This window comes from Malania oleifera, chromosome 4 (genome assembly GCF_029873635.1).
Source record: "Malania oleifera isolate guangnan ecotype guangnan chromosome 4, ASM2987363v1, whole genome shotgun sequence".
Lineage (NCBI taxonomy): Eukaryota > Viridiplantae > Streptophyta > Magnoliopsida > Santalales > Ximeniaceae > Malania > Malania oleifera.
The window spans coordinates 95,773,216-95,801,000 of NC_080420.1; the positions used below are offsets into that span (position 1 = coordinate 95,773,216).

Sequence of the window (27,785 nt, forward strand, 5' to 3'; positions counted from 1 at the left end):
TTTCACCCTAGTTTCTTCTCACCTACTCGTCACATCCAACCAAGACCACCCTAGATTGACCTATTCATAGACCAAGCGTGAGTACATCTTATGTATCAGACAGCTGAAGAGTCTTCAAACATGTAAGAACATATGTGTTGTGTCCCTAACTTGACCCATTTATATTTAGAGCATGTAACTATATATTTTTCATTTCTTTTTCTTTCTTCTGCTCATTCTTTTATGCATTTTCTTTCATGGTCAGTTAGGACAATTTTCACGACTTTTACGTCATCTTCATATCTCCGAAATGAAATTAAGCTCGAAAAGGAGTCCATGAAATAAGTCTCTAGGAGTGGCTCAATTTTCACGTCTTGGGTAGGCTACAATACCTAGGTTTATATCTTCTCACTAGATATCGCCTTTAGGCAAGCAAATGCAAGAACCGAGACTAGCGGGCAAAGAAAATCCAGGAAAAGGAAAGTTGAGTTCCGTAAACTGGAGTTTGATGTCAAACACTCAAGAAATAAACGAAAGGCTCAACAGTACCTCACAAGGTGTCATAGTCGCCACGTTTGTTCTCTTAGTGCCCTCAAGGAACCCTAAGTGCTACAAATCACGTGAAAGTGCATTTTTAGCTTCGTGAAGTATCATGTGAATACAAGAGTTTACGTAACCATATTAACACAAATGAATCACTAGTCAACCCACATAGAGTAGTATATCAGTACATAGGCTACGTTATGTGAAATTACGCACAAGTAACTCACTACTTCGTTAGCGAGCATAACAAGGTCATATAATTGATAAGCCTATGTATGTAACTTATAGGTAATATAAAAGTATGTAAATAGTATAAACAATGTTAACATGTTATAAAACAAATAGTGTTGCAGGAAAATTTTAAAAATGTGTCATTTGTGCTTGAAATGTGCCATGTAGTGTTTTTCGACCCCCTACCTCCAACTTAAAACTTCAGTGTCCGCACTGAAGTGTGGAAAGAAAGAACCTGGAATGCATGGGAGAGGAGACACTGCATGGTGCAATGAAATCACTCAGTGTACTTGCATATGTAATAAGCATAAAATCCAGAAAGAGCAAGCAATGATACACTAAAGCACAAAAGACATGTAAACCAAAAACACCATGTAATTTTATTAATATCAACGGCAGTACAAGATATATAAAGCATCAGAAACTCAGTATAGCCATTCCAAAAGCATGGTGTTATATATAAAAAGAAAATAAAGAAAAGAAAAGAAAAGAAAAGAAAAGAAAAGAATCATAAGTGTGCTACAGCACAGTACATATGTAGAGAGAGCGCCACAAAAAGGATCCTAGGTCTCCTATCCTAGTTCGACTCAGAATCGGAATCAGAAACAGGGAACGGATTATCCGGCGCACTGCCGGGGCCATAATAGGTTGCTACTTCAGTTGTCGCCGCCCGTACCAACGCCACCATCAAGCCGTGGGTTTCAAGAGTCAACAATGGTGTGGTTGGCCAATTAGAACTGAGGGGTTGCTAAGGGCGTCTGCCTTCCGGATGCCTAGGAGTGGCTGCTAGGGTTGGTGCCATATTGGTTGGCGTATAAGAACGCACCCGAGGCAACTGGTGTTCCTCATGAGGCACCTCGAAGGCTCCCACGTCTCTTAATTACTGGTCTTGCTCACCCACAGCTGCGTGCCCCTGTGAAGACGATGCACCCCTCAATGGGCCTTGATCCCTCTGCTGCCCAATTCTTGGGGATTGGGCCTTCTTCTTGTTAGTCTGTGAGCCTGATCGTAGACGCATTTTCACTGGAAGTGGAAGGAGAGGGACAATGGGGAAGACGGGGAGGTACAAGTGCAAGGAGGGCAAGCTGTTGAAACCCTAGATTACCAGCCAAGATTCTGCATAGAAGGGAGATAGGAGCCAACACCGGTGGCGAGAGGGTCGCCGGAGGCTCAGAGAAGGTGATGGAGGCTCAGGCAACTAAGTCGAGAAGAGGGGCAACGAGGATCGACCAAGAAGCAACAATGGTGGGAGTTGAAGAGTTGTCGGCGAAACAAGGTTTTAAACGACTTTTGACAGTTTTGACCAAGTTGCACAAGCTCATGTGCTGGTCGTGCTTGGTCGCACCCCTCAGCTTAAGCAGGAACATTGACTCTCGACCACGTCGCGCTCAGCCGAGTGCTGGTTTCGGTCCTAGTCGAACCTCTCGATAGTTTTCAAGTTCAGAGACTTGACTAGGTCGCACCAGTAAGTGATGGTCGCGCACCCGGTCGAGCATCTCAATAGTTTTGAATCTCAGAAGACTTGCAGGGTTCGTCCCAGGTTGCACAAGTACGTGTTGGTTGTGTCTTAGTCTTACCCCCAACTATCCTATGGCCTACGCTTAAGACTCTAAACCCTATTTACTCTACTATGTTCATTCTACGGAGTCAAAAAGAAAAGAAAAATATTCAGGTTGCCTCCTGGAAGCGTTAAGTTTACCATCTTTAGCCAAACGCACTAAAGCTCATTTCGAACTCACTCTGGTTCAAAGCTAAAAGTGTCTTCCCTCATTTCCTCTTCACACCCCATTTTGCATACCCCCAACTTTCCCTCTAAACTGGAGGCTGAATCATGACTTGCAAGAATTTGCTCGTAAGGGTGTTCCAGGTCAGCTATAGAGGGGCTCTCAGGCTAAAGTGTATCCTCCAAAGGATCCCTCCACATAATTGAGGGAGCCACTTCCTTAACATCTTTATCACTCATATCAATGTCCACAGATTTGACGACATTAGGTGGATGTTGGGAAGCATGGAATACGTTCAGCCGGAGTTGCATATCGCCAAAGGACACATCCATAATTCCTGTCCTACATTGAATGCTGGCGTTAGCCGTGGCTAAGAAAGGTCTTCCTAATAGGACAGGAATCAGATTCTTGGCTAGGTCAGATGGTTCCATATCTAGGATAATGAAATCAACAGAATAGTATAACTCCTCTACTTCGATCAATATGTCCTTAATCACACCCCGTGGTCTTTTTACTGATCGGTTGGCGAAACACAAGGTGACCGGGGTGGCTTTCAGCTCTCCTAAGTTAAACTGCTCGTAAACCAAGCACGAAAGGATGTTCACACTTGGCCCTAAATCTAAAAGAGCCCTATCAATGGTGTAATTGTCGATTACACATGAGATGGTTGGAGTACCGGGGTCTTTCAGTTTAGGAGGGAGGGGACCTAATATCATTGAGCTCGTTTGCACGGCCATCTTCCCTTGTTCATTCATATGCACCCTCGACTTTTGCTTCTGCGTGTGCAAGTTTTTAAGGAACTTGGTATACACAGGCAACTGATTGATAGTATCTAAGAGAGGCATGTTGACCTTAACTTGTCTAAATTTGTCCATAATGGACTTAGTGGGTGGTATCCTTCATAAATGAAGAGGGTGCATGAAGAGCTGCAGGGTGTGGTGCTAGAGAGACATGAAATGTCCTATGAGGGGCATAGTGCGGCTTGGGCCCTCCAGCAATGGGCATGGAAATCTTGGGATTGTTCACTAAACTAAAGGAGGAAGTGGCGCAAGTTTCAACATTGGGTTCTACCCTCATCTCCTCCTCATTCTCACCCTTGCTCAACTGCTCCTCTACACTATTGTCTACCATCCTACCACCCTGAAAAGTGGTCACCGCTTGGGCCTGCTCATGATATGATGGCGGACCAGCGTCCAATTCACATTCTACCTTGTATTGGCCCTTAGGATTAACTAGAGGATGGCTTGGCAACTTGCCCTCATCTGTCCTACTCAAAGAGGTAGCTAGTTGCCCCATGGTGGCTTCTAGCTTTGCAATCGATTGGGAGTGAGAGCGAAGGAGTTGCTGATATACTTGACGATTAGCCTCAATGCCCTTGAGGGCTTTCAACACCGTCTCCTGAAATGTATCATATATGGGCTGAGTGGGAGATGGTTGTTGAAACGATGAAGGTCTAGGGGCATAATCAGGATGATTTTGAAGATTATGGTATGGGCGAGGATGTGGAGCGTTAGGGGCTTGTTGAGGTCTTTGGGATTGGAAACCCGAAACTTGTGGCCTCCAAGAAAAGTTAGGATGCTGTTTCCACCCAGGATTGTATGTGTTTGAATATGGGTCATTGCATGGCCTATCGTACCAATTATAGGTAGCCTTAACTTCTTCCTGCTTAAGCTCGGGCTAGGAATGTATGTGAAGGATCGGAACAGACGACACACACTTTTGCACACGCTGCTGATTGTGATGGCTGTCTTAAGGACAAGAACTGATTAAACTTTTTGACTATTGTGTGTAGGGTGGGTGTTAGGTCATGGTCTGCAGCCAACTTGTAGACTCCCTTAGATTTAGAAGTAGAGGGTTCGGATGGTAGCAACAATATGTTGTTGAGAATTCTCGGCGAGGTTCTCAAAGAGAACCTAGACCTCATTCTCGTATGAGGAAAGTACCTCCACAAGATGCAACTACCATTGGCCTATCTTGCTCAGCCAATCCTTCATAGAAAGTCTGAACTAATTGCTACTTAGGGACCTGATGGTGTGGGCATTTACGTAATAGGTCCCTAAAGCGCTCCTAGGTCTCGAAAAATTGTTCCCCATCAAACTGTGAGAAACTAGTAATGACTCTCCTAAGCTGATTAGTCTTCCTAATTGGGGAGTACTTCTTTAAGAACTCATGCTACATGGTGGTCTACTTGGTCACCGAGTTCGGCTCTAAGGACGTCAGCAAATATTTGACCTTATCCTTCAAAGAGAACGTAAAAATTGTGGATTCGGATGGTGGAACAAATCTCAAGAAATTCATCCAAATGCGTATAAGGATTTTCATTTGAATTCCCATAAAAGTTGGGAAGCATCGAGATGACAGAAGTCTTTATCTCAAATTGTGCCGCTAGACATCCAGATATTGGATGCAAGACGGTGAGGTGTAGGTATTGGGTACAAAGTAGTCCCTAAGAGGCCAAAGGGGTTGCGCCGCCACCACAGGTTGGCGGGGAGCTTGCAGTTTTGGGATTTGAACGACGGAAACCGGATTGTGTTTAGCCATTACTTTTGGTTCGGACGACTCAGCACACTCAGGATTAGAGGTGGGTTTCGTAAGGGACCTACGAGATCTCTCAATCTCGGGGTCTATGGGTACTAGCTCAGGATCCAGAGAATGCAGACCCAGCATACACACTTGAAGCACATAGAATCAAGACTTCAGTATATAAAACAAAAACAAAAAATAAAAGAAAACAAAGAAAAACAAAGCAGTCATACTATAAACTAGAAATTGGTTTATAACTGTTACCTAGTCCCCAGCAATGGCGCCAAAATTTGGTAGGCTCGCTAAGGCTTGCGTCCTTAACTACCAAAAATGTAATTTATAAAACCTAACTAATCCCAAGTTCTGTAGAAAGTGAGAAAGTCGAATGTCGATCCATAGGGACTGAAGTGCAGTTATGAACCACTTCCAATCTAGTTTATTAAAGCTTTGTATAAAAGAAAGTGAAAAGGAGAGATTTTGATGGGGTTTTCTAACAAACTACTGAAAACATGTAAATTTTAATTTTAACTCTACTCCTACAAAGCAGTGCTCAGTTAAGAATCTGACATAGATTGTCGGGTGCGTAAACTACGTTCGGTCAGCTATCCGTATTAGGCTAAACGGTGAAAGGAACTGTTCGAGGGCATAGGGTAGCAAGGGTGCACCAATTGTCCGAAGCACGATTGGGAACTGGAGTATACCCTATCTCAACTATCATGCAAAACCTTTTTAGTATCTGTAGCCTACTACGTATATCTGACTGAATCGATAGTAGATCTATTCTAACTCTAAGACTTCATCACAATCCAAACATTAAAAGTGCATGTAAGTAAAAGAAAGCATGTAAAAGAAAGCAAGCGAAGGAAAGCAGTAAAGATGAAAGCATGTAAAAGATCATTCCATTGCATTCAAATCATCTGTCACTAATGTCTGGAGCTACAACCAAATGATCATCTATCTACTTGGAAGCACAAGAGTTTCGCAAGTTGTCATAGGCCTTCGAAGACTTCTCGCACAAACTAGAACAAGTATTGAAATTTACACTAATTTTTACTCTAAGTGGCTCTCAATGACGTCTTAAGTCTGTCAATAACCTAAGAGAGGCCAAAGAGGAACCCTAAGAACATCTTCAAAGCTAATATTTATGCCCATTAGGGCATACAAGGTTTGAATTTCAAAATAGGAAAGTTTGTAGCAAATCTTGCCCAGAAGAACGTTGCTGTCGACCAGGTAGCACCGCTATTCTCCTTTGGTCGCGCCCTGGTCGAGGTTCGCGGGAAATCATGAATTCAACTTAAGATCCTCTTGACCTAGTTGCACCATTGGGTCTTGCTGGTCAAGTTGATGGTCGAGACTTGCAGGAGCTCGATCTTCAGGAAATATCAAGAACTCGACTGGGTCCTTCATGGTCCCCCTGGTCGATCTATTGGTCGAGACTCTCGGTATCTATGGTTCAGTCAGCTTCAGTGTCTCGACTTGGTCGCCCCTGAGAGTCACTTGATCAATCACATGGTCAAACCTTGCACTATTTCGTCTTCAATCTGAGCCTTGGAGTCTGCAGCTTGTGACCTGGTCGCCCCTTGTGTTGCTGGGCGCACCACATGGTTGAACAAAGTCTTTTCTCCTTTGATGTGTGTTGAGGCTTCAAGAGTTTGGTTGAACATCTGATTTGAGCTTTAATTGTCCCATATACTCCCTTTGCTTCTCGTAATGCCTAACTCCTCGGTTTTAACTTGCATTTTATGAAACACTAACAAACCTTGCATAACTCCGAACTATGTTAACAAAGGGTCCCATACAAGATAAATAAGGATAAACAATGGTAAATGGAGGCCTAAAATAGTGCATTTTAGGGACTCATCAATTAGTTACATGATGTACTTAACTCCCTTGTGGAGTGGTCAGGTGCACTTGAAATGTCAACGCTAGAGTCACTTTCAACATGAGACTTATCAACTCAAGTAGGTTTCCTGTAGAGATCCAAGCAATGATCAACAGATTGTCCTTACCACAATGTGTTTAAATGCGAGAATTTCCGGGATGGACTCCTTGTCCTAAATCTTGATACATTACCTTTGCCACAAGTGGCATTCAAACCCTCATCCTTGTGTCCAACACTTTCCTTACAACAGTTAGATGTAGTTCTAACCATTGCTGAACTATAATGGGAAAGAGCTCTTTGAAGAATACTGAGACCCATCTGTGGTGATCTGCTGCATTCCAGGCTTCTATTACATGCTTCATTTGGTCAGAATTCACACAAAAAATCTGATCACATATGGGTTGAAGCTCAAGACTCAATTTTTTTTTAAAAACTTGGTAGCCAAAAACTTTGCCTGTTGCCTCTTGATCATAGATCTTGAGTTCCAGAGTGCTATAATACTCACTAATGGACCTACCTTCTTGGTTGTATTTGAAGGACTTTTCATACAGGCCAAAAATATGACTTTGATTTTATCTTGTGAGAATCTTTCACGTAGATCATCTGATATACCCTTGTCTATTCTATGAAAGATCACATTCAGATCAATTTGTGGCTCCACGCTATTCCTCAACTACATGAGCAATATGTCATTCTCTTTCTTCCAATCATCATAATTCTAGAATGCACCTGATACTAGATTTCCCTTTCACATTATACACACCCACTGCCTGAGACCAAAACTAATAGTTTGAGGGTCCAACCAATTTGATGGCTGTGATCTGTATGTTGACTGTATCATCTAAAGCTCTTGTTGTAGAGGCCATCAGAACCACCCTCAATATACTACAATCAGCACAGACCAGTATCAGGAATTAAAAATGCACGATAACGCTGAATCAGGCAGCACACAGTAGCAAAGAACAACACTTCAGACCTTAAAAACTCCAGAACTTCAAGAGGCAGCTATGACCACATAACAGAACTGAAGTTGCAATATTCCAGGAGGAGTCACTTAATGACATAGAATAGATCTGACTGCACCAAAGAACCGCAGGCACTTGATAAACAACTGTTGGCAGCTACAAGCATTGTGGCATGTAGCAACTAGAAGAGGAAGGAACAGGAAAGAATACCAGTTGAAACCAACCAGAAAGTCATACTAGATTGCAAGCAGTCAATCACAAATACACACCGCATCAAAACAGCCCACAACATGCCAATGGGACATAGAACAGCAGCAGTTCACTGGAACTAGTATAGTATACAAATGGTTTCACTTCAATAGACTACCACAAATACACAGCATCCAAACAAGGATGCCAAACAGCCTAACGGAGAGGAAGAATGCCCTGAAGCGCCTCCCAAACCAACCAAAAATCAGATTTGAGAACCGGTTAGGGAAAGATAAGAAACAAAGAAAAACACAGTATCCAATAAGAAAAACGGAGTTTCCAAAATCAACTCTGTTAAATCAGATTTAGAGTAGATCAGTGCTCTGATACCATGTTGTAAAGTTAGCGATGGAGAATAAAAATAGTGCCAGTTTCTTGGAGCCTTATGTATAGCTCTAGGTCTGCCCTCTTATTTATGAAGAAAAAAAAAATGAAAGGCAAAAATGCTCCCACTCACACCACATAATTACTAATATTGCCACAATATAGTTCTCAAACCTAGATAAATTTTTGATTTGGTCAACCTTCTAACTTATAGTGAGTTGATACAAAAAAAAATAATTACATTTTTTTTTTTTTTTATAATAAAAGAAGATATATTAGGAAAGAGATGTACAATAATAGGGAGGATACTAAATCCTCAAAAAGGCAAGGGAAAAAAAAGATCAAAAAACAGAAAAATAGAGAAAAAAATAAAAATGAAAATAAAAATAATAACTGCTTTAATCCCCCCTTTAATCCCTTCCCATCATAGTTCACCAAACATTTCAAATTAGCTAATTCCCTCTGATCCTTCTTCACATTAGATTTTCCACTGTTTAGCCAAACTTCCTTTCCTCCTTGCCCAGACAACATGAGGCCCAACTCATCTAACAAACTTAGAGTTTCAAAAATATTAATTCCATCTAAGCCTTCTGAAGGAGGAGGCGGCACATAAATAAGTTTCTGAGGTGATCAGTAGAAGAATCAGAAGAATAACCATGTTGATCCAGAATTTGATCCAAAAGTAAGCCCGTCACATTCAAAATCAGTGCTGTCTGCACTATCGCCATTCGAAACCCTCCCTCCCCCAAGGCTCTTACTATCCTTGCTGGTACTAGCTCTCACCAATTGGCTCCTCCATTTTACTTATTTGAATCTCTTAAGGAATTATTTATTTATTTATTATTATTATTATTATTATTATTATTATTATTTTTTATGGTTTTACTGGATGATTCTCAAGTTTCTTCAAGATGTTTCCTCAATTCAAAGCCCTTTTACACTTCCTTACGCCGAATATAAACCTTTTGTTCTATCTGATTATCTGAATAAGCTGTCCTGCCATCTGACATTCCTTCTAAACCCACAATAAAATCCTGCATTTCATTCTCAGAGTAATTAATAGTATTTGATGAATATCCCCCAGTTACATTCTCAGAACCCTGCCCACTAGCATACTTGTTCTGAACAGGAAAACAATTACCCTCAATAATTTAATTGAATTTTTAGAAACCAACCTTTCTATTCCCACCTCCTCCTCTTTTCTGTTATTGGAACAACTACTCCTCTCCTCTTGATCACCATGGGCCTGATTTGATGTTGGCCAATTCGCTGATGCAATCGCATCTTGCTTCTGCTCCGGAGAAAGCTGAAGCCCTTCTGCATCACAGTATTTAAAAGGACTCTGAGCTGCATTCAGATTGGGAACCTGACTTTCATCTGGAGTATTAAGACTATTAGGAATACGCTTTTGGGCCTGCCCATTCAGTTGGCCCAACCATGGTCTTAAATTTCAACAAAATTGTTGAAATTTCCAGTTTCTGCCACCCTCAAAATTGAAATGATAGTTGTTTTCCGTCTTACATAATTTCCATCAAAATTTCAATGAATCATCCAAAATTCATCAAAATCTTGAAATTTTAGCGAAACTTGTTGATATTTTAGAAATATAATAAATTTTTAGAAGTGAAGTGAAATTTCTCTCTTAATTTAATTATGAGAGCATCCATAATATTTTTAATTCACGTATGTTTAAATTACATGAAAAGTTAAGGCTTGATATACTTTGTTGCTCACAACCTGACAACTTAAGCTTTTAGGTGAAGTGGTAATTTTGCATGTTATTAAAGCCAGGGGGTCTTGGGTTCTAGTCTAGTTGCCTGCATTTATTGTATGGTTGTTAAAAGTTATCTTTTTTCTTGCAATGGATGCATTTCTTGCCTGTTTATCTCTCCATATGCAATCGGGCTGCACATGTGGTGTAGTGTTAAGGCTTGATATATATTGTTGGCCCACAACCTAACAGCTTAAGCTTTTAGTTGAAGTATTTGCTTTACACTTGCTTTTTAATTAAGTATTTGCTTTACACTTTAAGCTTTTAGTTGAAATATTTGCTTTACACTTAGCAGTCTTAAGCCTTCAAAAACCATTCCATGCATTTTACTTGCCTTCTAGATACAGTGAGAAGAAAATACATCCATTAGATCCAAGATTTCTGCAATTTTTTGTTCTTTATATTTCTCCTATCATTGGGGAATGCTGATCTAAGGGACATACGATCTGTGATCCTACTTTGCTGCTTTTTTCTCTTGCTTGCAATTATTGATGCAATTACCTCCTTGTGAGAGGGCATCTCTACATAATGGTCAATCATGAAGTTCTTATATATGTATGTGTATTTTGTTCCATTTAACTAGGATATTCTAAGAATCTGTGTTACTGTATGTTGATCAGCTGTTCTCAAAGCTATTTCAATCTCTTATATTCTTTTGTTCTTTGTCAATTTCATCATTCTTATAATATTTTTTGAAATACAGGAAGATATTGACCTTATAGCGAAGTTGGGTTTTGGAGTTTATCGTTTTTCCATATCATGGTCTCGCATCTTCCCTGGTAATATCCTTTTCCTTATATTTTATATACTCTTGTATCAATATTTCTATTCTATCTATGTTTTTTTTTTCATAAAGATAGTGAATCTGAATACTTGATTGCTATGACTGCTTGAATTGTTTTTTTAACTCTTTTTCTTTCTTCCTTTTCTTTTTCTCATAAAATTCATTTTCAATACATCGATTTTCTTTGGCAGTCTTAGTTTCATTGTGATGACAAGTGATTGTATTGTGTTGATTTGTCTATGCTCGCAGACGGATTGGGAACCAAAGTCAATGATGAAGGGGTTGCTTATTACAATAATGTCATTGATGCTCTTCTTGAGAAGGGTATGCACCTAGTTGCACTTTTTTCCTCACTTGAAGCAATATGAACATAATATGCATGTGGAAACTATTTCCCTGCAGGAATTCTGCCTTATGTGACTTTATACCATTGGGACCTTCCTCTAAATCTTCACGAGTCAATGGGAGGATGGTTAAATGAGCAAATTGTGTAAGTTTACCTGTTTTCTGTGCTTTTGTCCTTTTCTTGTAGAATGTAGACATCCTGCTATCATTGTATTGCTTTACCATCAAGGTCTTTAGAAGGGTGGTTCCACAATGCCTTGGGGCATGCACAATTAAGCAGGTTCTTATGCAAGGACGCAAGGGTTGCCTTACTTGCTGTAGTCCATGCTGTATGCTGTATGTTGTCTCAAATCTAAATGAAAAACAGCCTCATTAAACTGTGTAACATCCAATTAGAAGCAGCAATAACAAATATAACCATGCCTGCTAATGGTTTGAATTTGATCAGCATCCCCTAATAGGCCAACCAAACAAACAAACCATTTATTAATTATATTCTGATCAGTTCAAACAGATGTATCTTGTAAAAAGACTCAAGTAGTCATAAAAGACAGTACTAAATTTATTTCTAACATACATAATCAATTGGGTTTACAGTTCTGTGCATGTTAGTCTTATTTATGTATTTATTTATTTATGTTTGTTTGTGCTGGGCAGAAAAAAGATATCGATATGCATGGCTCTGTAAACCCAATTGGTATGGTTTTTGATGCTATGAAATCTAAAAAGGATTTTAAATATTCGAACTTAATATGAACTGGCAGGTCCATAATTCCCTGAATTATTAAAATTGCCCTATCTAAGGGAAATAATCTTTTGCTTTGCAATACCCAGTGCACAAAAGCTCCCATGTGAGGTCAGATTACTAGCATACTATGCCTAGCAAGTAGTCAAGTAGTATAAGCCCACCAAATTAAGCAGTACAACTACTGCTGCTAAATTTGCTTGAGCCTAGCAATTATTTTATCTGCATTTTTTTTTTATTATCTATTATTTGGTTCTATCCACCAAACTAGTTGATGCTACACCAAAATCTACTAGGGAAGGGTGCAGGACCTTGATTCATTTATTAAGCTATTGCACAGGGGCTTGGTATTAGTTTATGTGGATGATGAAATTTTAAAACTTGTTAGAAGAGATCGGCTATTTTAGTAACTATGTGGCCTAAGTAGGGGTACTTTTGCCTCTCAATTTCTTTATTATTAATAATATAAGAGGGCAGACCTGGAGCTGAGTGTAAGGCTCCAGAAAACTGCTGCCTCCTCCTTTCTGTTGATTTCTTCATCTTTCTTCACTTCTTCTCTTCTTCTCTTCTACTCTCCTCCATCTCAAACTTTACAAGATGGTATCAGAGTGTTATTCTCCTCCAAGTCTGATATATCTGAGTTTTTATTTTTTTTTTATTTTTTTTAGATTTGCTTTTGGTTTCTTCGTATCTTTCCTAACCAGCTGTCAAATCTGATTTTCTGGTTTGTTTTGAGAGTTGTTTAAGGATACTTCTCATCTCAGTTTTCCTGTGCAGCATCCTAGGATGCTGTGTTCATGGTGATTTGCTGATGGGAAGTGATGCTCTGTTTCTGGTATTCAGCTGTTGCTGTGTTGCTGTCCACTGGTTGGTTGTGGCATGATGATGCTGTGTGTTCGTGATTGGTTGCTGCAATCTTGTATTAATTGCTGGTGGTTATGGCTGGTGTACAATTGCTTTATTTCCTGTCATTGGCGGCACTTGCTGCCAGCCATCATACATGTAGTTGTTGTGCTACCAGGTTGTTTAGCAAGTGCCTGAGGTGCTTCTTGTGGTCTGTCCACTTCCTCATGGTCACGTATTTCCTTGTAGGATATTGTAACTTATGTTCCATGGTCAGTGTAGCCTTCTTTGAAGTTCTGGAGTTCTGCTCTATGCTTGTGTGTGCTGCCTGATTTCACACTGTTGCTGTGTTGTTCATTCCTGATATTGGTGTGCGGCTGTGCACTTATTGTAGTGCATTGAGGGTGGTTTTGATGGCATTTACAAAGAGAGCTTTGACCCATACAGTTAATTTACTAATCGCAACCATCAAATTGGTTGGATCCTATAGGCTTTAACCTTTTGTGGTCTCAAGCAGTGCAGTGTATATTAATTTCGAAGGGAAGTTCAAATATTTTCTCTATTCTTCTTCATCTCTAGACTCCCCACCTAGTGGGACTAGGGCTTGGTTTTGTTGTTGTGGTTTCTTCATCTCTAGACTCCAAGGATTATGAAGATTGGGTGAAAGAGCATGACACATTGCTAATGTGGTTGGGAATAGCATGGATCCATGAATTGTTGCGGATGTGATGTTTCATGGAACAACCAAGGACGTATGGGATGATCCCTGTGAAAGCTTCTCGAAAGATAAAAATCAAACTTGTGTTTTTTACGTATGTGTTCAAATATGACCAAGAAGGTAGGTTCATTACTCATTATTATAGAACTCTGAAGGGTTTGTGGGAGGAGCTCAACATATATCAACTAGTTAGTTTTGTCATTGAAATGGTTCAGACGCAAAGGGAAAAGTTCTTGGTTGCCAAGCTTTTGTCTGGCTTTAGTCTAGAACTTCAACCCATCCACGATCAGATTCTTGCTGGTACCATCAATGAATAAAGCATATGCTGGAATCTTGCATATCACCATTGATGGTTCTCAGTCTTCTTCTCAGGCTTCTTCTAATAATAGTTCAGTGTGTTTAGCACTGCATTTAACTGTGGTTAGGGAAGTGTTGGAGAATGAGGATGAGGTTTAGGCAGTGGTCATGGCAAAAGTAGTGTATCAGACCTACTTGGGCCTACTTTAGACTCCAAGGTTACTCTTGTTGATGGTTTGGTTATATCGGTTGCTGATTGTGGCATTATTCCTTCATTGCCTTCTATTCCTCTTTCTTGTGTGTTATAATAGCCTAAATTTTCCATGATCCTTTTACGAGTTAGTCAATTAACCAAATCTTATAATTGTTCTATGACCTTTTCTTCTCATTGTGTTATTTAAGATCTCTAGACAAAGAATATGATTGGTGGAGGGCTTGGGAAGGATGGTTTGTACTATTTGGATGGTGGTGGTGGAAGATTGAGTTCTTGTCATACGACTTCTTCAATTTCTACTCATGGTGTTTTCTTCATCAATGGCATGCTTGTTTAGGTCGCGTAACTAGTTTTTCCTATGTTCAAGTTTATTTCTCATTTTGAGTGTTTTGTGTGTCAATTAGGAAAGTATACTCAGACATCATTTCTGTCTAGATTTGAGCCACTTATTAAATCATTTTTTTCTCTTACTCATTCAGATATTTGGGGTCCGTATAGAGTCAAGAATTTGATTGTTCATCAATATTAATGAATACTTGCTTTAAGAAGAGAGAAGAACACTTAATACCTTTAAAAGTGGACAAAATAGAAGTCAAATAGATTTTTTTTTAACTAGGAGGGTAGATCGTTTATCATGTAAGGATTGTGAAGTTATTCTAGGTGAAAGCCTAACCACACACCATAGAGTCTTAGTGTTAGATATATGTATTAAAAAATGGAAGAAAAAGGATAAAATAAACCAGTGTAGGAGAACTAGATGGTGGAACCTTAAAGGAGAAAATATAATAAAATTTAAAGATAAAATGATCAAAGATGGGGATTGGACCTTAGAGGATGGGATAGATACAAATACTCATTGGAATAGATTAGCTAGCTCTATTAAAAGGATAACAAAAGAGATTTTAGGTGAATCAAAGGGAAGATTCTCGAATAGAAAAGAGAGTTGGTGGTGGGATAAAAATGTACAAAAAATCATAAAGACAAAAAGAATTTGGTATAAAACGTGGCAAAAATGTAGAAACAAAGATAACTTTGAAAAATATAAGGAGGCAAGAAAAGATGCAAAAATGGCCGTTAGTGAAGCTAAATATAGATCATTTAATAGTTTGTATGATAGATTAGGTATAAAAGAAAGGGAAAGAGATATATTTAAACTTGCTAAAACTAGAGAAAGGAAGAGTAAGGACTTAAGAAATGTAAAATATATAAGAAGTGAGGATGATATTGTCTTGGTTAAGGATGAAGATATTAAAGAAAGATGGCGAAGTTACTTTAGTAAGTTGTTTAACGAAAACCAAATAGAAGGCTTAAACTTAGAATTGTCAAATGAGGAAAAGACTAAAAATATAAGATTTATTTGCAAAATTAGAGTTAATGAAGTTAAGTTTGTACTAAAAAAGATGAAAAATGAGAAAGCTATGGGATCAGATAACATCCCAATTGAAGTTTGGAAATGCTTGGGTGAGAATGGAATTATATGGTTAACTAATTTATTTAATACAATTGTAAAAACTAAGAAAATGTTAAATGAATGGAGGAAAAATAATTTAATACCTATATACAAAAATAAAGGAGATATTCAAAATTATAATAACTATCATAGAATTAAACTTATGAGTCATACGATGAAACTATGGGAAAGGGTAGTTGAACGAAGATTAAGGTTAGAATCGAAGATTTTAGAAAATCAATTTGGTTTTATGCTTGGGAGATCTACCACAGAAGCTATTTATCTTTTAAGAAGATTAATGGAAAAGTTTAGGGAAAAGAAGAGGGACTTGCATATGATATTTATTGACCTTGAGAAAACATATGATAGGATACCTAGGGAAGTTCTATGGTGGGTTTTAGAAAAAAAGGATGTATGTTGTAGGTATACTGATGTCATTAAGGACATGTACGGTGGAGTAATGACTAGTGTAAGAACTATAGATGGAGAAACTAGAGAATTTCCAATTATCATAGGTGTACATCAAGGATCTGCTTTGAGTCCTTATCTTTTTGCTTTAGTGATGGACCAATTGACTAAGAGTATTCAAAAGGAGGTTCCATGGTGTATGTTGTTTGCAGATGATATTGAATTAATTGACAAAACTAGGGACGGAGTAGAGGCTGAGTTAGAATTTTGGAGAGAAGCTTTGGAATCTAGAGACTTTAGGATAAGTAGAAATAAAATAGAATATATGAAATGTAATTTTAGTAATGATAGGAGGAATATTGGAGACAAAGTTAAACTTGATGATGAAGAAAAAAATAGCACTTGTAGATTTCGATATCTTGGATCTATTATGCAAGCTGAAGGAGAAATTGAAGATAATGTAATGCATAGAGTTAAAGAAGGTTGGGTAAAATGGAGAAGTATTTCAAGTGTGCTATGTGATCGTAGAATACCCTTAAAATTTAAAGGAAAGTTTTTTAAGACAGCTATAAGACTAGCTATGCTATATGGATCGGAATGTTGGGCAATGAAGAAACATAATATCCAAAAAGTAAAAGTTGCTTAGATGAGAATGCTTAAATGGATGAGTGGTATAACATTGAAAGATAAATTAAGGAATGAACATATTCGTGGTAAGTTAGGTGTAGCTCTTATAGAAGATAAGATAAGGGAGGGACGACTCAGATGGTATGGACACTTGCAACATATGTCTTATAGTGCACCTGTGAGGAAAGAGTGACTTAGTTACTGTGGGGGGTAGTAGCAGGGGTAGGAGTAGATCTAAAATAACTTGGGAGGAGATAGTGAGTAAGGATTTAATATCCTTGAATCTATCAAAAGAAATGGTCCATGATTGCATAAATTGGCGGAAAAGGATTCATATAGCCGACCCCACTTAGTGGGACTAAGGCTTGGTTTTGTTGTTGTTGTATCGATATTTTGTGTCTTTTCTGGATTATTTTCGCGTATGACCTGGATCTATATGTTAAAAGTGAGGTCTGTATTTCTTAACATATTACTCAGTTCTACAAGGAAATAAAAACCGAGTTTGTCTTTATTATTCAAATTTTTGATTTGATAATGTGCTGAATTTGTTCAAAATGAGCTTCAGCCTATTTGGTTGGGGAGGAATGTCAGGATGTTTATGAGATAGATATGGTTTGGGGTAGAACTATTTTTTTGCTTTGTTTTGTTACTTTTCTTTTGTAATTGTCAAGGACTGTTTTGATTAGATTTGTAAAAGAGATTGAGGGCTTACTTCATTGATATATTTTGTTCACTTGCTATTTGTTTGTATTTGTTGGAGATCTTGTCCTCCTCACGATTTCTTTCTTATTTCTTATAAAATTCTTTTTTTATCCAAAAAAAGGCATTTCACTTTTATTTTATCATGGATATTAATTGTTCGAAGATAATATGTTATTTTAATAATGAGGTTGTGTTAATGGGGATATTTTTGTCCTTAAGACTTTATTATTATTAATGATATATAAGAGGGCAGTGCAGGAGCTGTATGTAGACTCTAGGAAACTGCTGCTCAGTTCTTTCCTCTCTTTTTCTATTCTTCTCCTCTTATCTTCTCCTTCTTTTCATCTTTCCTCCATCTCTAACTTTCAACATGGTAACAAAGCATTGAACTCCTTCAGATTTGATTTATCTAAATTGGTTTCGATACTTTGTAGTTTGTTTTTTCTTTTTTTCCTTATCCTCCCCTAATCAGCCCTAAAATGTGATTTTCTGGTTGATTTGAGATTTGTTTAAGGATACCCTCCCTCTAGGTTTGATTGTGCAACATCCTTGGTAGGAAGCTGTGCGCTTTCATGATTTTTATGGATTTTGGAGAGTTATTCTGTTTTTTTGTAGTCCTGAAAGTGCTGTGTGTGTTAGTGTGTGCTGCTTGATGTTGTGAAAATTTGCAAGTGCACAAAATCGTAACAAGTAATATAGTGATAAAGAAGGATGTCAAACCCACGAGGACAATTTATCTATTAACTATTGCTATTTTTCTAATTCTAAATTATTTGAAAATCAAGAAAAGTGGTGGATTTTGAATCTGAAAAAAAAAAAACAAATAAAATTAAATCAACTAAATACTTAAAAAGAAGAAGATTTCACCCAAGAGGAAAACACTAAGGCTTCTGACTCAACTAACTAATCCAATCCCAAATCCTAATCATGCAATCAATCAATTATCATCCTATTTGATGGCAAAATATTCTAACTTATCTAAGACCCTCTCTCCAGTAGAATTAGAATTTCCCAACATACGATAACCCGTGATATGTCTATGCAAATTTAAAAGCATTTGAGTATATTAAGATTAATAATATTTCACATAAAAGCCGCACAAATCACATTGACACATTCTTGTCTTTTGTTCAATTCATGGCGTACATCATACAAAGCTAAACTACATGCATCATCTCTTGAATTAACATGCACAACAAATCACTCGACTATTGGCCAGATAATTGAAAGCATTAAACTCAATGATGTATACTCGAAAGGAAAGATAAAATTATGATCACATAGAAATAAGATTTGGAATTGTCATGGAGAGGCCACATCGTAGCCTTAGCAATAGAAATTAGCTCATAATAGAATAAAAAAAAACCCTGATAATTATAGAATTCGTAATGAAAATTGTACAAAGAGAATATGAAAGAGTTAAAAAGGAAACTGTTTGTTGATTGAGAATCTCAATCGTCAACAACTCTAATTCAGCCTCTGTCTTCTTCCTCTTTTTCCAAGCTTTGAATCCTCTCTAATGATGAATATAAATCCTCTTTTTTCCTAGATTCCAATCCCTCCTTAATGGTGAAGAAAAATCCTCCTTTAATAAGGCTCTGGCCATCCTCATTTCTTATCTCCCCAAAACAAGATTCTTCAAATCCCCTCCTTTTCTGCCGCCGCCTTGATGTGCAATTTTCTCTATTGAGCTCATCTCAGCTTCAAAAATCTTCAACATGAAAGTTGTGGGATTTTTTATTAGATTTTCGTAGATACCCAGATCGCCCTTTTTGGAGTTCTCTAGCAAAAGTTATGCTCCAAATACTGAAGGGTGTTTCAGGAAATTCGAGAAAGGAATTTGAGTTTGAAAAGGACTCTTGATGAAGGCAATTTGAATTTGAAAAGGAAAGTTTCCTCCTCAATTCCGATGAGTCCTTTAATTTATTTATTCCTAAACAAAAAATAAACAAAATAAATCAAAACTATAATAAATAATAAAATTAAACACAAGCTAGCATAAATATAAGAGTGAAAGTATGACAAAACTTGTATAGAAATTAAACACATCACTTGACTACTCAAGCTCCTTCTTGCGATAAGTCGCCATGTGTACTACCTTTAACTATAGTAGGAAAAGTTTTGGAGGATGAGGGTGAGGTTTGGATTGTGGTTATGGCAGTGGTTGTGTATTACAATGAGGAGTTCATCGTGGAAATCTTGCATTTGCACACATTGTGGCAAGGAAAATCATAGCACTAGTCATTGTTGGGATCTCCTTGGGAAACTAGCTTGGTCAATAAGTATCTTGTGAAAGGCAATTCTACAATTGACACTTCAAATGCACCTGGCCATTCCATTGGGGAGTTGAGTACATCATCCACCATGAGAGGAGTATAACAATCTATTTTGCATTAGACTTTTATATCTAGTTCTAGTATTGCTCATTCAGGTACAATTGGGCTTCATGCCTCTTCATCCTCCTCACCTTGGGTCCTAATTTTTTTCAATCCTTGAACCCCACTATTTTACACTCTTAAGGTTACCCTTGCAGATGGTTTGATTACACTGGTTTCTGGTTTTGGCAAATATTTTCTCTACTCTTTCTATTCCTCTTTCATCTGTTTTATATGTGCCTAAATTTCCTTCTAACCTGCTATCAGTTAGTCAATTAACTAAGTCTCATAATTGTTCTATGACCTTTTCTCCTTCTCATTGTGTTATTTAGGATCTTTGGACAAAGAAAAGGATTGGTGGAAGGCTTAAGAAGGATGGCTTGTATTATTTTGATGGTGGTCATGGGTCCACTTGTTATATGACTTCCTCAATTTCTACTCATGGTGTTCCTCTCGATCATAGGCATGTTTGTTTGGGTCATCCATCCCTTCAAAACCTACAAGAAGTTTTTACTATGTTCAAGTCTGTTTCTTGTTTTTAATGTTTTGTGTGTCAATTGGGAAAGCATATTAGGACATATTTTCCATCTAGATTCAAGTCTACAGTAGATCATTGTTTTCTCTTATTCATTTAGAATTTTGGTGTCCATGTAGAGTAATTTGATTGGTCATCAATATTTTGTGTCCTTTGTGGATGGTTTTTCGTTTGACTTGGATCTATTTGTTAAAAGATAGGTCTGAATTTTTGAATGTATTCATTCAATTCTACCAGGAAATAAAAACTCAATTTGGCATCGGTATTAAAATTTTTTTGATGAATTTGTTCAAAATGAGCTTCATTCATTTGTGGATGATTTTTCGCGTATGATCTGTATCTATTTTTTAGAAGATAGGTCTGAGTTTTTTAATATATTCTCACAATTCTACTAGGAAATAAAAACTTCATTTGGCATTGATATTCAAAATTTTCAATTTGATAATGCACTTTAATTTGTTCAAAATGAGCTTTAATCTTTCTACTTGGCCAAAGGGATTATTCATTAAACATTATGGATGCATAGCCCTCAACAAAATAAAGTAGTCGAACGGAAGAATATACATTTACTTGACATAGCATAGTCTTTACTCCTTCATATTCCTGTTCATAAATTTTTTCGACCGATGCTCTTCTTATAGCCTCTTTTTGGCTCAATAGGATGCCCTCAAGTGTTATAGGGGGACAAATTCCCTTCTTCGTTCTCTATTGTGGCTCGTGTCTTTGGGTGCACCTTTTTTTGTTCATTTCCACATACTGGTCAAGACAAAGTTCTCTCCTCGTGTTATTAAATGTGCCTTTTTTAGGTACTCGAGAACTCAGAACCGATATTGATGTTATGATCCCCACAATCGTAGGAAATATGTTCCTGCTAATGTCACCTTTTTCTAGGGGACATCCTATTTTTCCAATGTCGAGTTCTCCTTGGATGAATCTATTTTGATTTTATCAACAATTTAAGGTTCTTGCTCTTGTGTTGATCCTATTGTTCCTACCCTAATCCATCTCAAGAAATCTTCTAATCCACTTTCAAATCCATTCGTTATTGATCTAGAGATACAATTGAAGGTTTATGAATAACAGAAAGCAAGCACAAACATCACTACCACCATGTAGGCATCTCCCTTGCCCATGACTATTTTGAGTTCTAGTTTTAGAGATCTATCCCAGTGTGGCTTGGATTTGTCCAGTGCTCACTAGAAAAGTACTCGAACATATACTCAGCAATCCTTAGTTGGTTATTCTATCGCTGATTATGTTTAAGTTCTTCACCTTCCTAGTCCTATGTGTTCTTTTGCCTTGTCTATTTACTCAATTTCTATCTCTTTCTTGTTGGCCCAAAGGCAACCCGAAGGGAGGGTGAATTGGGTTTAATGAAATTAAATTGTGTTTGATACAAAATTTAAACTAAGTAAAACAATCATACAAATCGCACAATATCAAAGCAATTAAAGAGAGAAGGGAAGAGAGATGTGCTAACTCTTTTATAGTGGTTCAACTATCCCTGCCTATGTGCACTTTCTCAAGACCTACCGTCTTGAGGTCCCACTAAATCCCCTCGCTTTAATGGCTGCAAGGACACCCATTACACCTCTTGTTTTAAATGAGACGACGAGCAAATCTCCTTGCTTTCATGGAGGCAAGGACACCAATTTACAAGAGAGATTAAAAATGAAAATTCCTCATAAAGAAGGATAAACAAACTTAAGCTTACACAAGAAAATATCAATGAATAATCAAAATAATTCCCTAGAGTTTTCTAAACTATCACTCAAGGATGGGCAAAATGAAGCACAAAGAGAGAATTGTGGCTAGGAGGGCATATTTAGTGTGTATATTCAGTGTGTATATCTTCTCTAACGTTCAAGGCTTAGGAGGGCATATATACATATATATATATATATATATATTGTTTTCGATGAAAATTAGTCATTTTCTTCTTGTTGGATCCTTCTTGGTTTTAGACTACTAGCTGTAAGAGACAAAAAAGAAGACCGTTGCAGGAAAAACTAATTAAACCAGTTGTCTGCCTTTGGCCGGTCAACTGCCTTTGGCTTCTGCTTAAGGCTGGTCAACCGCCTCTTGACACAAGGCTGGGTTTAGTCTATTTTTTTATCTCCTTTGTGTAGTTTAATCTATTAGTGCTATTAATCTCTTGATTATCCAATTTAATCTTCTCCCCGTTGCTACTCCTTACATTACTCAAATTACATTTCATATATTCTATCTTTTTCCTACTTATTTAACAAAACCATGATTTTTAAAATTTTCAAATTTTCACAATGGTCATTTCATTCATAATTTTCAAATATTCATTTACAATCATTTCCAAAATGATTCGCAATTATGCTCATATTTTCAAAAAGATTTTTCTTTACACATTCCAATTCTCCCTTGGTAAATATCAAAAGGTTTCTAGGAGGGAGATCTTAAAAAAATGAAATCCAACCATTGAAGCATTTACAATGATGTTTCAATATGCTCAATTTCATCATGATAGTCAATCAAACTCAAAAATTCATAACAAAATAATCATTGAAGCTCAAGACATTCAATATTTTCAAAATGAATATGAACAACATGGATTTTCAATAAGCTCAAATGCACCAATCCAATAATGTTCAATATACTCAAATTCATAGTAAGCTCTATAATCACAACAAAGTTTTCAATGTGCTCAAGATGATTATCATTCAAATATTTTCCATATCAACAAAAAATTCAATAATTTCAATAATGCAAGATATTCAATTTTGAGCTCAAACAAAGTATTCATATCACAATAAAATCAATATTCTTAACTCAATATCCTGTATGTTCATTATCATCAAAATATTCAAAGACATGATATTCAATTTGAGTTCAATAAGTATTCATTTAAGCACATTATGAATATATTCAACATGATCAACAATATGCACAAAGAAATTCAATATTCCATAAGTTCAATAACCTCAACATAGTATCAAGTGCTCAAAATTTAAAACTGATCAATAAGATATTCAAGCTTTAAAAATGATCATTAATTACACAAACATAATATTCAAAGGCATGATATTCAATTTGAGCTCAATATTAAAAAAATGATCATCAAAATATTCAAGGTCATGATATTTAATTTTAGAGCATGCTCCCCCTAAAACAATGCATATATACTCAATATTTAATCATGGAATTTCATAATTAGCTTTTCAATCATAAGATAATTTCAAATTTCATCAACATGCCTATCATTCAATAAAATTTTCATTTATCATCAAGAATCATAACAAATCAACATTTCATAAAATTGCCATCATATTTCAAAATATTTGCACAAAATATTTGCATAAAATGTCACATAAGTAAACATTTTAAAGAGAAATTCAAAAACACAAGTTACAAAAAAACAATTTAATCCCTTATTTTAGACAAAACCTTGGTGAAAAAATAATTTGTTTTGAAAAATGATAAAGGATTTGAAAAAGCCCAAGTTTCATTTTTCAAGGAAACCCATTTTCAATTGAGTCCCAAAATAAAGTGTATTATCATGCGAAATTAACCTTGACCCTTTTGGTACCTATATTTTCTTAACACAAGAATTTCTCTTATATGAGTCATGCCTTTTTCAAGGATTGTCAAAAATGACATTTTGATTGGCTAATAATCTATCAAAATTCTCCTGTGCTTGAACAATCTTTGAAAGAACATGGTTGAGATTTTCAACTTTCTATTTTCGAAAAATCATTTTTCAATTTGAACTCATTTGTTGGGGAGTTTGATATAATCTTAACTTTCAAAATTTCATTTTCCTTTTTCAAGAACTCATTTTCATTATCATTTTCCTTTTTCTTGAGCTCTTTGTATTTAAAACCAATGCTATCAAGATCATTACGCATTTCAATGAATTATAGGAGGGTTGCTCATTTTGAACGAAATTTACCTCCTCGTTTTCTTTTGCTTCTTATTTATCTTCAGTAGCTGTGAGGCAAAGATTTGAAATTTCTTCTTCTTTCTTGTCCTTTGTCTCCTTTTTGTCTCGTCTCCATTTCAAACATGTCAAATTGATAAACAAACAAGTTAGCATTTTAATTATATGTATTATCATGTAACATTTGAAGAGAGTGCCAAATTTTCATAGTCGTCTTACAAATAGATATTTTCTCAAAATCATTACCATCTAAGGTACAAAACAAGGTGTTCATTGCCTTGCCATTTATTGAAAAATGGTGGAATACCCCTCAAATCCAAATGAAAAAGCGTGGGTTTCCATGGATCACTCAAAGACTATTAGGTCCCAAAAATTAGAGTTTGGCTCTGATACCAATTGTTGGCTGAAAGGCAACCAAAGGGTGGGTTGAATTAGGTTTAATGAAATTAAAATGTGTTTGATACAAAATTTAAAGCTAAGTGAAACAGTCAAACAAATCACACAATATCAAAGCAATTAAAGAGAGAAGAGAAGAGAGATGCACAAACTCATTTATAGTGGTTCAGTTGTCTTGAGTTTTCACTAAATCCCCTTCTTTTAACGGCGACAAAGACACCAATTACACCCCTTGTTTTCATGGAGACGAGGCAACCAAATCACCTTACTTTCATGGAAGCAAGGACATCAATTTACAAGAGAGATTACAAATGAAAATTCTAGGAAGGATATACAAAATTAAGCTCACACAAGAAACTCTTAATAAGTAGTCAAAATAATGCACAAGAGTTTTCTAAAGTCTCTCTCAAGGATGAACAAAATGAAGCACAAAGAGAGAATAAGAGAGAATTAATGCTAGAGAACTTGTATATTCGTCTGTGTATCTTCTGTAAAGTTCTCAAGGCTTAGGAGGGTATATGGCGTTTGGATGAAAACTAACCGTTTTCTGCCTATTGGAGCCTTTTTGGCTTTCAGATCGGTCGACCGCTTATAGGGTATAATCAACGCTCACTAGTTAATAGAGACAAAAAGAAGACCATTGTAGGCAAAACTTGCCAAACCAGTCTATCGCCTTCAAGGGCTGGTCGACCACCCCTTGGCTTAAGGCTGCGTTTGGTCTACTTTTTTTTCTCCTTTGTCTTTTTAAGTCTTTTAGTGTTATGCCTTATATTTTCTCATGATTTTACAATATAAATTACAATACAATTGAGAGAGAAATACTACAAATAAATGAATTAAAGTCTTCATTGTCTTCTTTAAATTCTTCAACTTCTCTTTAACTATAATGGCTTAAACCTGTAGAAAAACAACTTAAACACAAAGCCATTAGTCCAAAATTGTTTGTTATCATCAAAACATGGTTAATGAAACCTTGAGGCTAACATTTTTCGCATTTTGAAGCACTTGTTAACCTTGGGTGGAAGCATGCAGTGGATGTAGAAATGGATGCCTTGACCAATTGATGGACATTGGGCTTTGTGGATCTTTCTCCTAGTAAATATTTGGTTAGGTGTCATTCGGTCTACACCATCAAATATCTTCTTGATAGCTCTATCGAATGGCTTAAGGCTCGATTTGTTGCCAAGGGGTACACCCAAACGTATGTTATTGATTATTTTTAGACCTTCTCACCGGTTGCTTAATTAAATTTTGTTCATGTGTTGATGTCAATGGAAGTTTATCTTGGTCGGCCTACGAAGATTTTTAGCAGGTATACATGGAGCAACCTCCTGGGTATGTTGCTCAGGAGGAGGATGGTAAAGTATGTTGGTTGTATAAGGCCATTTATGGTCTTAAATAGTCTCCTTGAGCCTGGTTTGACAAATTTAGTGTTATAGTTTGTGCATTTGGCTATATCCAGTGGCACTCTAATCATTCAGTTTTTGTCTGTAAAATGGGGGCAAGTGTGGTACTTCAACTAGTTTATGTTGATGATATCATCATCACTGGCTGTGACCGTTGTGGGATTGCTGATGTTAAGCAGTGGCTTCAAGAAAATTTTAAAATCGAGGATTAAGATTGTAACGTGTAGGAAAGGTTTAAATCTATCTCAGCGAAAATGAACATTGGATTTGCCAAGTGAGAGTGGTTTGTTGGGAGTTAAACCAATTGATACTCCTATGGACCCCAATGTGAATTGTCTAGGGATGTTGTACCGGATTGTGAAGACAAATGTTGATATAGGCAGTGGATTGGGAAGTTGATCTACTTGATTGTCGCTAGATCTGACATATGTTTTGTAGTGGGGTTGATGAGTTAGTTTATGGAAAATCCCAAACAACTACATTGGGATGCTGTTCATAGGATTTTGCGCTATCTTAAAGGCTCTCCTGACAAAGGTTTGATACATAAATGTGTAGGATTATTAGATATCTGTCAGCCTTTATTAAAGGTTGATCTTTAGGAGATTTACAGCTAACAAATCAGTTGATTTGTTAGCTATTTTACTAGGTTGATTTGGGTAGCATGTTACCCGATTCTGTAGATAGTCTTTCCTATTTTATTGCTTTACATTTTAAATAGGATATTCAATTTTTAGTAGGTTGTAAATATCCCTAGTAATTAGATGAGAATTATCATCTATTTAATGGGAATGTAATTTTTTTCATATGTAAGTGGAATATTCAGTTTTCTGTTCCACATTTCAACATGGTATCAGAGCATCCTTTGAACCCTAATCTTCTCATATGACCAAATATGGTATGGCCACTGGGAGGCGCGACTCCACCTCTTCAGTTCAGACGTCACCACCAATCAAGAAGCCATGGTCTCAGGCAACATCAGCAGTTCAGATAGCAGCCTCATGCCCATTACAGGACATAATCTTTATGGGAATAACTATCTCCAATGGTCCCCTTCCGTGATGATATTTATATGCGGAAAGGGAAAGGATGATTATCGCGCAGGAGTTGCAGCCCAACCAAGCAAGGATGATGCGAAGTTCAAAACATGGAAATCAGAAAATAACATGGTCATGTCATGGCTCATTAATTCCATGACAAATGACATTGGAGAAAATTTCCTTCTCTACGAAACAGCGAAGGAGATTTGGGAGTTACCAAGAAAACGTATTGTAACAATGAGAATACATCTGAATTATTCGAGGTGGAAAATGTTTTCCTTGACTTATGCTAAGAAGATTTGATAGTGACTCAATACTTCAACACCCTCAACCGCTATTGGCAACAACTAGACTTATTTGAGGAGCACTATTGGAGCTGTCTCGAAGATGGAATTAGGTATAAACAAATTTTTGAATAGAAAAGAATATAAAAATTTCTAATTGGATTAAATAAAAATCTTGATGAAGTACGAGTTAGAATCCTAGATCCAAACCACTGCCAAACATTCGAGAAGCATTTTCAGAAGTTCGCCGAGAGGAGAGTCGAAAGAAGATAATGATGGGCCCTAAAGTTTCTGCAGCAAACCTGGAGAGTTCAGCCATTGCGGTTTGAGGAAATCCATATAACAGTAGTGGTAGTAGGCCGAAGAAAGGGAGGCCGTGGTGTGACCATTGTTGACGTCTTGGTCACAACAAGGACACGTGCTGGAAAATCCATGGTAAACTCGTAGATTGGAAACCTTCCTGCTTTGCCAATGATAGAGAAGGACAGGGAAATTTCGTCTCGGTAGATGAAAAACCA

General features: G+C 36.9%; 1 protein-coding gene and 1 non-coding gene across 3 annotated transcripts in view; both read left to right on the forward strand.

Annotated features, from left to right (window-relative positions):
- LOC131152739 (beta-glucosidase 42) overlaps positions 1 to 27,785 on the forward strand; it is a 109,331-nt gene that overhangs the window by 25,818 nt on the left and 55,728 nt on the right. For both annotated transcript variants that reach the window (XM_058104592.1, XM_058104593.1), the window contains exons 4-6: positions 10,895 to 10,970; positions 11,225 to 11,299; positions 11,378 to 11,465. In XM_058104592.1, coding sequence (XP_057960575.1) covers positions 10,895 to 10,970; positions 11,225 to 11,299; positions 11,378 to 11,465 — 239 coding nt within the window. The remainder of the gene's footprint in view (positions 1 to 10,894; positions 10,971 to 11,224; positions 11,300 to 11,377; positions 11,466 to 27,785) is intronic.
- LOC131154685 (small nucleolar RNA R71) lies at positions 4,501 to 4,606 on the forward strand. The gene has a single exon (XR_009136601.1). It is a non-coding gene; the product is annotated as a small nucleolar RNA R71 (small nucleolar RNA).